General features: G+C 37.3%; 1 protein-coding gene across 2 annotated transcripts in view; it reads left to right on the top strand.

Annotated features, from left to right (window-relative positions):
* The window catches only part of pigg (phosphatidylinositol glycan anchor biosynthesis class G), a 123,787-nt gene that overhangs the window by 94,626 nt on the left and 15,611 nt on the right, over positions 1-13,550 (top strand). For both annotated transcript variants that reach the window (XM_060884711.1, XM_060884710.1), the window contains exon 10: positions 1,326-1,517. In XM_060884711.1, the coding sequence (XP_060740694.1) occupies positions 1,326-1,517 (192 nt within the window). The remainder of the gene's footprint in view (positions 1-1,325; positions 1,518-13,550) is intronic.

Here is a 13,550-nt window from a genome sequence, read left to right as displayed (position 1 = left end):
TTAACTTCCAGTCCTGTTGATACCAAAAGAATGAAAAACTTTTTTTCTGCCATCTGTTATATAAGGGATCTGGACAGAATCGCAGTGTTCTTAGTGTTCTTTATTTAGTGGATATCCTGTGTTACTGCTGTCAGCTCTCTTCCAGCAAATTTTCCTGTAGCACTTGACAATTATTTATTGACAAATATGTTATTTGTCTTGCTTCTGTTGTGCATCTTCTTTTGACATTATTCAAGCTTTTTTTTAAAACTGTAAATGATCTTTACAAGTTTATATCAAGGCAAAACTTCTGTTTTCATGCTTGACATTGTAAACATAGACATAGTCATGAAATCAGTACAAAATTTTTAATTCTGCTTAATGACAACATAATAAAATTACATAATGTGTCCAATAGCATATTAAATGACGCTTATATGCTGGAATGCTCTTGTAAACATAATGGCCGGTTTAAAGAATTTGATGTCAGTAGATCAGCTTAATTGGTGCCCTGGCTGTAATGATGCTGATACAGTGTGTTAGATGTGTTTCAAGATAATAAGACATGTGAATTTGGTTTATTACATGTGCTCTAGTAGGTTAGTGGAAGGTCAAAGAGGGTTTCATTTTTTTTTTGGCTCAGAACAAGTTCTATATTTCAATAAACTTTAAATGATAAGAACACTTATAAAATGAGATAATAAAGTTGCTACCAGGCAGCAAATTAAATAAAAAATAGGGGAAAAAAAATAACCTCAGAGACTTGTAAATATAAATTACATCAGCCAGCTTTTATTAGAGATTTATTACACTCTTTTATGTGCCATGAACATCCAGTCAGGCACCAGCTTTATTACTGAATCCATAGTGTCTGGCTTAAAAAGACTCAAAAAAACATAATTGTTATACTGAAGGAGCTTCTCCTGTTTTCTGAGAATAATGTCCAGTGTTTTTCCTGGCCAATAAGTGTGTCTGTGTGTGTGTGTGTTAAGTGGCTTATGTGGGTTACTCTGTGTTTGTGTGTGTGTATGTTGGGGGTTTATGAGGATTGCTGTGCGTGTGTTTTGGGGGCTTATGAGTGTTGCTGTGCGTGTGTGTTGGGTGGCTTATGTGGGTTGCTGTGTGTGTCTGTGTGTATGTGTGCATGCGTGCGTGTGTGCGGATGTATGTGTGTTTGCGTGCGTGCGGTTGTGTGTGTGTTTGTGTGCGTGCGGATGTCTGTGTTTGCGTGCATGTGCTATTTGATATTCAAAAATTATCATTACATAATTACTAAATACTTTTTACCATTGAAATGTAATTGCCTATGTGTTTGTGTGTGTGTGTGTGTGTGTGTGTTTCCACAGTGGAGATCATAAGGTTTTCCTGTCTTTGCTGTCTATCCTCTCTCTGCTGCTAATTTTCCTGTTGGTCCAACGGCACTGTTCACTGGTGTCTAAGATCGCCCTGGCGCTCGGCCTGCTGGGAGTTTACAGCTACCGTGCTGCCGTTGGCAGCGTCTTGTTCCCGTGGCAACACTCAGCCCAAGCCATGTCCAAGTAAGTCGAAAATACACTTGTGTATAATTTCATTAATGTTGTCTGACAGTGAAGATGACATGCTGAGAAGACGGTCATATTTTAAGACACTCTCATTGGATGTATTGGTTAAAATATAAGAGTTTTACAATACATCTAAATGACTAAATGGTACAATTTATGCTATGAGATTTAAGATGCTGTTGTAATCTATGATAATGTGTCTGAGTCACATAACACAGTAAATGGTACAGTATGCATTCACAATAATGACACTAAACAGTACTATAAATGTTGTGCTGTGGCTATAACTCCACTACCAGTGTTACTCATAGTTACTGAATACTTTATGAAAGAGCAAAACTTTTCAAATCTGTTTCCATTTTGCTAGCGTTGCTCATTCGGTGAAATCAAAAACAGAGTGCAAGCTTCCAGAGTTTTATCTTTTATCTGTCTGGCTAACACATAAGCTCTGGTTGAAGACAAAATACTTGCTCTGCTTGGTCTTTCTTGGTGTGTACTTCTTGTTACACGAGCTGTGTGGGTTTGTGTGTGTGTGTATGTGTGTGTGTGTGTGTGCATTTGTGTGTATTATGTTCGCTATCCTGTCAAAAAAGCAGAGAACAAGAGGTGAAAAAGAATCAGATCATAAAAAATATCAAAACAGAGGGTGAGCAGATGCCTGAAATACCAATTTAAGTACAAAAAAATAAAAAACCAAGCAACACTTTGTGTTTGTGTCTAGCCAGCTATAATAGCTAAACGTCTAACATACATACAAATTTTTTTAGAAGTATAATATTGGACTCTGTCACTCATTCCTAATTTCTTGAACAAGCCTTCGTGTGTAAAAAATTCAGTCCTTGTATCTCTGATTAAGATCCTGTTATCTCTGATATCCTTTGCTGACATTACATAAATTATACTATCAATTAATAATGTCACAGTAACACTGATCAGCCATAACATTTAAACACCTGCCTAATATTAAGTAGGTCCCCCTTGTGACACCAAGATAGTTGTGAAGATGAGCTGTGGCATATAACACCAAGATGTTAGCAGCAGATGTTAGCTCCACGGATCGGACTTGTTTGTCCACCACATCCCAGAGATTCCTGATCAGATTGAGATCTGGTGAAACTGCTTGTCAGGTTACTGTTTGTCAAGGTGTGTTATCCTGCTGAAAGTGGACACTGCTATTAGGGAATACTGTTACTATAAAGGTGTGTACTTAGTCTGCAGTAATGTTTACGGTAGGTGGTACATGTCAAAGTAACATCCACATGGATACCAAGAACCAATGTTTGCTATCATGACATTGCCCAGACCATCTGCCTCCACCTGATTGCCTTCCTTCCATAATGCATCCTGGTGCCATCTCTTCCCCAGGTAACAAACACACACACACACACACACACACACACACACACACACACACACACACAGTCAACATGATGCTCAAGAAAAACATGATTCTTCAGACCAGGCCACTTTCTTCCACTGCTCCATGATCCAGTTCTGCACAGGGGTCAGCATTGGCACATTGACTGATCTGTGGCTACAACCCCAAACACATTAAGCTCTGTTTCACAACTTTCAAAGCCTGCATTAACTTTTACAATAACATTGGCTCTTCTGTAGCAGCAGACCAGACATGCTAGCCTTTGTTCTACACACACATCAGTTATCTTTGGGTGCCCATGATCCTGTTTTCAGCTCCCTGGTTGTCCGTTCTTGAACCACTTTTAATAGGTAATAACTTCGACATTCCAAGAACAACCCACAAAACCTGCTAGTTTTGAAGATACTCTGACCCAGTCATCTAGTTATCACACTTTAGATTTCCAAATTCTTACACTGGTCTGTTTCTCCTGCTTCCAAAACAGCAGCTTTAAGAACGGACTGTTCACTCGCTGCCTAAAATATATCCCACTCCTTAACAGGTGCCATTGTAACGAGGTAACCAATATTATTCGCTTCTCCTGGTTTTAATGTTGTGGCGGATTCTTGTAGGTGTTTAATATTTAAGCGCTTTACATTGTTTTGTTTTGTTTTGTTTTTATTCAATTTATTTATAACCCGAAGCATAAATTTCGGCATGACATATTGTGGTTACCTGAAACAGGCTGTGGAGCTGGATTTAATACTGCTCTTTGCTTAAGGCGAAACTGCACAAGAGAAAAAATCAAGGTCAAATTAAGTTTAAAGTCAGAATCATGCGGAAATGAGTCTCTTTTCTTAAAAGAGATTTTTTCTTAGATCTGAACAAAGATATGTATTAACTGCTCACGTAACACTTAATGACCACGTGAGCTCAAAATTTGTTTTTCCTAAGAGGAATAAAAAGTATTGGAAATAATCAGAGCCTGTTATTACTGTTATAAACGGATTTGCTGTGTTGGATTAAAAACACAGGAAGATTGTGTAGCATGCAAACTCCCAAATACCCAAAGACACATTGCACATCCACACAGACACATCCACACACAGACCTTGTGATGCCATGAGAAAGCAGTTCTTCTCACCTCCTGCCCTTGACATTTTTTCTCACTTAATTAAAAGCTTGACCTTTCGCCCTTTTAACCAGGTGACCGACTGCATTTTCTTTGCCTCTCTGTATGTATACTCCCGAAAGGGACAGAGAATAGTGGCTTCATGTCCTTTGAATAATTCACAGTGCTACTCTGTGCTACCACAGCCACTCACATACTCATTAGTCATTACACGCTGGTGTTTATATAGCCCTCGCAACCTCTGGCTTTCTATTAAGTTGACTATTTTGTCCTGTAATGTCCTTTTGTGTGTTTAGCTGATGGAAGAACTTTTGCTTGCCCGTCCTCTTTTTGCTCTCTTTTATCACCCAGAGAATCACAATCCCCCTTTTTTTTTGTCCATAGTATAATGTTTGAACATGTTTGTTTGTTCTCTGACATTAAGAACTTTAATTGGACATGGTTTTTCATAGTTTCTGGGTTTCATTTGTGGTTACCAGAAGCTGTTGGTAGTATCTGCTGATCACTGATTAAAGAGTCAAGAAACTTTTATTGTCATTTAAACCATTTATAGCTGACGCAGTACATAAAGGAATGAAACACAGTTTCTCCGAGGCGATAATTTGCTTAATTAAAAAGTAAATCCCAAAGTTATGTTTTAATTTTTACATTTCTGGCAGTTGCCCAAACATTGATCCACTTACATTTATCTTTTTTTATACAACTGAGCAGTTCAAGGTTAAGGGCCCTGCAGTGGCAGCTTGGCAGTCCTGGGATTTGAACTCACAACCTTCAAATCTGTAGTCCAGTGTCAAACACCAAGCTACCACTGTCCCATCCAATACTAGTGTTTTTATTCCTCATCTACAGTACCACAGAAATATACATCATATTTATACATTAGATTTCAAGTTGTCCTTCCTTCCATGTGAGATTCTTGTTAGCACCAAATCTCAAGAGCGAGCGGTTAAATGTTTATAGGTTTTATATAAAAGTATGACTGTAACCAGCAGCTAAACCGATTCGATTTTGAATTGATCCAATCAGGGTCAAAGTCACAGCAAGGTCAGAAGTTTGAAACATTTCTTCAGTAGCTTCCTTCATGTTTGTCATACAAAGATGTTACTTTCATGATCATGATTATGTTCAGGAATTCAAGCCCCAATTTTTTTTTTTGGCTAGATTTTTGCCATCAATCCATCCATGTGTCTGAGCGTGTGTTCATCTGTTCTTGCGTCTGTCCGGGATTCAAGATTATTGTTAGTACAATATCTCAAGACAGAGAGGTTGATTAGATAGATTCTAAACAGCCTTTCAGAGAACTTATTTGTATATGACAGAAAAAATATTAACCCAATAGGTGGTATTTATTTCATTCAAAATGAATTCTTCATGTAAACACGAAATCTTAATGGAATAGTCGCTTTAATATGCATAGAAATGGATCCTGTTCAGGATGAATCTCATTACACGTACACCAAATTGCTGCATGTTAATTTAGTCACTGCTTCTATGTTCACTGAATCACATAGTAGAAAATTCTGCAGTTTTTTGAAGGAATTAGTTTTGGTGATGGTTCCTCAACAAGTTCTGACAATTCTGTTGCAGAATCATCGTTGCTTGTTTTGCACCCTATTGTTATGTCAGCAGTCTACCCAAAAAAAAAAAAAAAAAAAAGATCTCACATTTATTTCTTATTACTTTTGAACTGAAATTACAGCAAGAAGTGGCACAACTGATTGAAGCAGCTGAAGCTTTTGCACTATTGTTCAGACTGTGGACTTGCCTCGATATCTTTATTAAACCTTTTAAAATGAACACAATAATATTTAGAGCACTGTTTCAAAGACTTTTGCACTCTTCATATGTTTTCACAGAGCACTTTATTAGGAACACTACATTAATGCTGGATAGGGCCTCACTTTGCTCTCAAAAACAACCTCAGTGCTTCGTGCCCTGGATTTTCCAAAATGTTGGAAACATTCCTTTGAGATTCTGGTCCAGATATTTCAGGTGCACTGTCATTAGGTCCCAATAACCATGCCACTCTCAAAATCTCTAAGATCACATTTTCCCCCTTATGATGGTTGTTCTGATTTATATACAGAAGCCCCTCTGGAAGTATTGGAATCACAGGGCTTTTTACATTTACATCGAGATGCGTTAAACGATTTTGAACATGGTACCTTTGGTGGCAGACTAGTAAAGTATTGAAACAAAATCTAAAAATAAATAACACTTCATATTTGGTTGCATATCCTTTGCTAGCAATAACTGCACCAAGCCAGTGACTCACTGACATCCCCAACCTGATGCATTTTTTCTTGTTTTTTTCATTGTTTATTTCTCACTTCAGTCTCGTCTTCAGGAGGTGAAATGATGCTCAGTTGGGTTCAGGCCTGATGATTGAGTTGGTCAGGATAAAACCTTCCACTTTTTCCCCTTATGAAGACTTTTGATGAGTCAGCAGTGTGTTTTGGATGCATGAAGAAGCTCCTCCAAATGAGACTGGATGCATCTTTCTGAAAAGCAAACTCTGGCTTTTGGAATAAACTCTCTGTGAGTTTATTCCAATTACATTTGAGTGTACATGCATGACCATCGAATATACTTTAGCACAAAGTTAAATGAACTCTTTTGAGGAGTTAAAACTAAATTCTTGCAGAGTTAAAATCCTACTATGTAGTATTATTTACATAACAACACTTTCATAATCTTAAAAGATCTAAAACATTTACTCCATTTGGTAGACACCTTCATCCACAGTGACTTACATTTATCTCATTTATACAATTGACCAATTGATGTCTATGTGTGTTATTTTGAACACCTACAAATAAGCATTTTAGGAATTCTCAAGAATCCCCACCAAAATGAAAAAAAAAAAACCCTTTTGCAGATTTTTTTTAACATTTTGCAGCCAGGGATCTGTTTTATTTTGAATTGTTTATATGGACGACCAAACACCGATTTATTATAATGAATATTAATTCTATATCAAAATGCTAGATTCATTATTAAATTTGTACAGTAGTAGTTTGAAAGTGTCCACTGCCAGAGCATGTTACGTCTAATTTGGCATTATGTACAGTCCCTAAACCCATACATTTATAGACTATTAATAAACCCATTCATTTATCACTTATTACAACATAGTACTGGATACTCGTAATGAAGCATTTCTGATGATGATATAAGAATGATGCCTGTTAGCCAATAATAAAAATGTCACCAGTTAGGATGCCTTCTTACAAATATCTATAAGAACTCAAAAATATCTATGATCACTTTGGATTGTTGTTTCACTCCTGCAATACAATGCTGTGCTTCTTGAACTGGCTTTGTGAATCACACACACACTCTGTCGACAGGAATTGTCATGAATTCCATCACCAACTGCCGAAATAATCTTATTAAACTTTCCCAAGTATTGAGAAGAACCGAGGGCAAGTTAAAAAGAAGTTAGGTAAGATTCATTGTACCTCATAAACACACACACACACACACACACACACACACACACACAGAGGCGTTCTCCTCTATAAAGCTCTCTTGCTTGGGAGTGTGAGTGATTCCTACAGTATATCCAATACTATAGAACATGTCATTTTTCATCTTCATGTTCTGCTCTAAAGTCTGTTTAACTTAGAGGGAACTGAGGGCTGTTTTTATCCCCTTGCAGAATCTACATTTCCTAGATAAATGTGTCAGTCACTATACAGATAGTGTTGCACAGTGCTAGAAATATTTTTCTCAGCTTTTCGCAGTTGGACAGCAAATGAATCCTGTAAATGCATAGCAAATGCATAGCATGTCTGAGCAAGAATGAGTAGGTGGTGGTTGTATTATTTTACAATCTCGCGTATGTCTCTTACAGTCTGGATGGTGTCTCTTGCCACACTGATGCTTTACTGAAAAGGCACAGATTATCATTATTATCATTTTTATTTGTATGACGTAATATATGATGAATTAGAGAGAAGATTTTGATCACTAGAGTTGTACTTTTTTAATTAGAGGTTTTTAATTGTACAGAAAGATCATCAAGGGAAATAACCGGACCTTATGTGGGCTTCCCAAAACCATCCCAGTAATGCTTTTGTATATTGTAGCATTAAGAATTCCCCTTCACTGTAAGTAAGAGGCCCAAACATGTTCTACAATGACAGTGTCCCTGTGCACAATGAAGGTCCATGAAAACATGGTTTGCAAGGTTTGGAGTGGAAGAACTTGAACGTCCTGCACAGAACCCTGATCTCAACACCACCGAATACCTTTGGAGTGAACTGGGACTCTAACTTCCTCATAGTCTCTCATGCCTCTCAGTAATGCTCCGGAAAGTTCCTTTAAACTCCAAGAAACCTTCCCATCTTTATTTTTAAGAGCAAATCTATATTAGGATGTTCAACAAACATTGGTGTGATAAGTCAGTTATATTCATTGTACCATGTGAAATAAATTGCATCATCATTCTTTCTAACTAGTTATAGGCCACTTAACAGTGTAGGATCCAGGAATAGAAAATTCTGTCATTTATCTTCATTAAAAACTTTGGTAAATTGTACAGAAAAATTTCTTCTGCTTGCATTAATTACACTTCATCACCACATTTGTTTGTCTGGTCGTCCCTCAGTCAGAAAACTCTGCTGTCTTCAGAGATCACATTGCCAAAACACGTGTATTAACACAAAGAGGGATGTTTGATCTGCTATATCCGCACACAAACGCTTATATTCTTAATATGAAATTTCTCCACAAACATGAAATAAGATAACCTTAAGTTTATACACTACACGATTAACTGACAATAAAAATATGTCAATAAAACGATTCTTCAAACGTCTCCTACACAAGATTATCCAGCTCATACCTTACGCCTGGTCTTCATTTAAAATGAACTCTTCAGATATAACGTGTTTGACAGCAGATGCCTTTTGAAGTGCAAAATCAAATCAAAAAAGGGAACAGGGATGTAAACCGACATTTTAATTTGGACCAAAGCAGTGGTATCCAAACATCTGAGCACAATAATTAAAAAGTCCCTGGCACACCTGCACTAAGAGGATATCATGAGGAGGGGGCGCTTTTTTATTTTTATCATGATTAATCTGCAAAGCATTTGTTCTTTTGATGCCTCATGTATGAGTGTGTATGCGTGCAGATTTCTCATACAGATTTATACATCTATAAGAATTCTAGATCGCATCAGGAAATAAGGCATGCAGGGAATAGTCAGCATATTGTGTTTTGTTTTTTAGCAAATATTCAGCATGTTGTGTTTCTTTTTTAGTTGTAGAGATCAGTTCTGGTCAGCCATTGCCATTTGAGGATTTGGCACATTTTGTGCTCTTTATTAAAAAACATACACGCACACAAACACACACACACACACACACACACACACACACACACACACACACACACACACACACACACACACACACTTTACTGCACCACCATTCTTCATATCACTTGACTGAAGCCTTGTGCTACAAACCTATTTGATTGTTTCTTTTCTTTTAATTTTTTTTTTTATTTTATATATTTATTTATGTTTAATTAAAGACTATCAAAACTCTCAGCAATATATATATATATATATATATATATATATATATATATATATATATATATATATATATATATATATATATATAGTTCAGACTTTAATAATGTTGTGAATGCATGTAAATGGATCAATGTAAGTGTTTTCTCGGTAAATCATTTCAGATGTTATACTTCTCAAATCCATGAATCATCTAATTAAATTTTCTTTTCAGCTCTAATACAAATATTCAACTCTTCTCTGCCAGTTTCAGAGATGTTTTCAAGTGAAACCTGTCATGTTTGTTCTGGAGCGTATTTTTCGTGAGCAGAATTAGTGAACGTTTCACATTGACTTGTTTATCAGGCACTCATTCGGTACCACTGAATTCAGTTATACCGGCGCCCGGTTCTGTTTTATTGTAAATACACTTTTATGCTGACTGTTGTATATGTATGACTTCAATATGAAGGAAATTCATCCCTGTAGTTCTGCAATACATTTTTAGAATGTGACATTTTGATATCTGACTCAATACCTGGCAACCCACCTCTCTCGCTCACATCACTGACACCTTGCCATTATCATTATTTTAGCAGGTTTTGCACACCTACTGCAGACAGAAATACACAAGGCTGCGTGGCAGACAGCACTCGAGAGCCATCAGTCTGAATTAATCAGTGGAAAAGCGTGCTAATGAACGATATAGTGACAATTGTGCTGGTAAAAAAACAGACAGCTTCAAAGATTAAAGCTCTGCAACAGTATGACAGATTTTATGATGTTTTCTTGATGTTATAAAGGCTATTTCTGATGGGTGTATTTGCAAAATGCGCTTTGTTGCCATGGTGGTCAGTGGTCACACACCATGTTCATGTAAAAAATACACAACTGTTCTTTTCTTAAATAAGCTGCAGGGTGCAGACACGTCTTTCTGTACTGGGATCTGCAAGCAAAGTAGCTTACATATTCAACAATAGTTCTGCATGCCTGGGAGAAAAATGAAGGCAAAAAAATTGAAGAAATCCACACACACTTCTTAATCTTCCATTCAGTCACCGATCACTGCAGAATGGAAACAAGCCTCCAAACAACCAGTTCTTAAAGCCACATGCTAGGATAATGCTGATAATGCTGACAACTGCTGTCAGATTTTTCTTCTTAAAAACCATGCTGCAACTAGTACTTTGAAAGGTTGGAAATGTATTACAGCAATGGTGCAGTGCACTTTTCAAGGAAGTCAGTCCTCACAGGCAGGATGCTTCTTGTAGCTACAGATTTTCTCCAGTGTGTTTGCTTTGAGCTCTTCTTCTACATTCTGTCGGTAATGAGCGGGGATGTTTGGCATGCTGCCACTGCAATCTCATGGCCTCTCTAAATGGCACAGTGGCATTTCTCTGCTCTCGGATCCCGCAGGCTACGCCCTCTCGCTACTTAGAGTGCATAGGCCAGACATGGTGGGGAAACATTTGAATTGATCCACTTGAAGAGCATAGCCTGGGCAAAACTGGCATATATTGAACATAATCTCTTAAACTCAGTAGCTTACTTTGGCAGTTTAAGTTCAAAAAATGTAGATGTCAGTCAATATGTTAATTGGGAAAGCTGAGCATATTTTATTCTGATATTTTAGCAGGAAACTTTTGTAGACTAATAGAATAGCATTAAAAAAATATAGATTAAAAATGTAATAGTAGCCAAGTGTATTAGAAATATATTTTGTTTTTGAAATACATGAATGTTGCATTATTTGTAAATTTACCTGCACTTTCTAGTATAGCCTGCATTTCCTGTTAAATAATTAATAAATATTGTCACAAATCAGCTTTGCTGAAATCTGGATGTAGATTATGATTCCTTATGAGCAAACCAGAGGTCTATAAGCTCTGTATGACAACATGAGGAAGAAACCTTGAGAGAATCTTTAAAAGGGAATCTCTTCTGGCTGGCACCAGATAGTGAGAATATAAAACATAAAATATAAAACATTACTGAGTGTTGAAAGGATCACAGTCTTTATGATTACATCAGCAGTTCTTAGATACTAGAAGAAGGGGTATCTCGAGCAAGCTTTAAGGTATCCATGTAGGGCAAGTGCCGAAGCTCTAATCAGATGTATTGGGAAGAATCAGGCAGGTCTGGAGGCAGAAAGATCCAGAAAAAAATGTGTCAGGATCAAGACCAGGAATCACATATATTCTCGTCCATGTGACCCAGCTAGGTTTGACTAGACCACGAGTTGTGTTCAAGTGGCATTATGCTGCAGCTCCCTATAGACTTACTCTTTTCATTTAAAGCAATGTTGAAGCTTTTTCTGCTGCTGCATTGGTATTCCGGATGTCTTTCTTACACTTCTCTCCTGTGATGCCCAGTATGCTGTAGATCTTGGATAGGAACCACCCCCACAAACATCTCCAGCCAACATCAGTGTGCATACATTTTGGCTTCCAGTGTTTTCTGTGACAGTTGCAGATCATAGCTTGATGTCTTACACTCATGGGCTTTCTCCAGGTGTTCCTCCTATGGCACCATCAAATCTAGTTGGATGACATTTTCAATACTATATCAGGTCTCAGAGTTGTGTGACTGATTTGCTGGGACACCTTCTCCATGTCAGTCAAAATGTGTTCCTGTCAGGCAATTGCATCGTAGTATACAGCAGGTTTTAATAATAATGAAGAAGAAGCAGGCCTTTTATTTTGCACAATGAACTAAAGTGTTACCAAACAAATATCTACTTTGTATGGGAAATGATCTATCAATCAAAGATCATATGCATCAAGACTCTTTTCTGTTCTTGCACCTAAGTGGTAGAGTTACATCTTCCTGGAGTACTTAAATTTACACTTGAAAACTTTAAGAAAAAAAAAATGTCTTGCTATATTACTTATATATACTATATATTATATATATACTATATATATATATAATTGCTATATTAATTATATATTACTTTTCTTGCTATATTACTTCCCAATAGAGAGGTGGTTTCTTAGTTTCTGTCGGAGTGTACCAGTATTGTGAGACTTCAAAGGGGCATCTGCTACATGCCATAAATTTAAATAAGATTTCGACACTATACAGAAAGCAGGAAGTGTACGGGTAAAAAATTGTTCAGAGTGTGTATGGATGTTGTTATGATGATGTATGCTATACGGCCAAAAGTATGTTGATACCTGACCATCTCACCATCATCATCGCACCTGTTTGTGCTTGTTGAACATACCATTCCAACAGTGTTTTCTCCTTTACTAAAGCTTCAACATCTAACCGTGAAATATGGCTATCGGGATTTGTTAATTCAACCCAAAAATCATTAGCGAGTGCAGGCACTGAAGAGAGCTGGGGTGTTGTCAGAGTTCCAGCTCATCCAGAAGGTTTTCACTAAGGTTGAGGTCAGTGCTCTGTGCAGACAATTCGAGTTCTCCAACCTTGGCAAACCATTCTAGATTTGTACACGGGGCATTGTCATTTATAGATATCCTATACAACTGTGTCTTTCAAACTGCAGTTTGGACAACAGTTTGGAGAAGTCCAACATATAGTTGTGATAGTCAGGTATTAATATTCAGTATTACACTAGGATGGGATTTGTCCAGCATATGTTTGAACTGACACCATTAGAAAGTATAGCTGGGGTCACAGCCAGCTAAAGTTTAAACTGATCTACTTGAATAAGCAACAGTTGCCTGTTGCCAAAGCGTCACAGTCCTTTGCTCTCTTCTTTTTTTCTAATTGAGCTTTTTTTCATGTTGTTTTGTTTGTTTCTTTCCCCGTCTCTCTGGGAGTAAGTTGCACAGAGAGCAGATTAATAAAACATGACGGAACATCTGCTTTCCTCCCTGTGCTTGAGAGCTCAAGCTTTCTTAGCGACTCTCTTTTCCCCATACTAAAGCAAGATGCACACTAATCAGACACGCTGCTAGTCCCAATGCAGGGTCTCTTTGTGTCCTCAGTGTGTCTGGCACATCAGGATTTTATCTTCCTCCTCTTCTGTGTATATTAACCTTATTCATT

The sequence above is a fragment of the Tachysurus vachellii genome, chromosome 13 (assembly GCF_030014155.1).
Source record: "Tachysurus vachellii isolate PV-2020 chromosome 13, HZAU_Pvac_v1, whole genome shotgun sequence".
NCBI classification, from domain to species: Eukaryota; Metazoa; Chordata; class Actinopteri; order Siluriformes; family Bagridae; genus Tachysurus; species Tachysurus vachellii.
The sequence above is the reverse complement of the archived record's forward strand: the minus strand, read 5'-3'. Positions and strand labels throughout refer to the sequence as shown.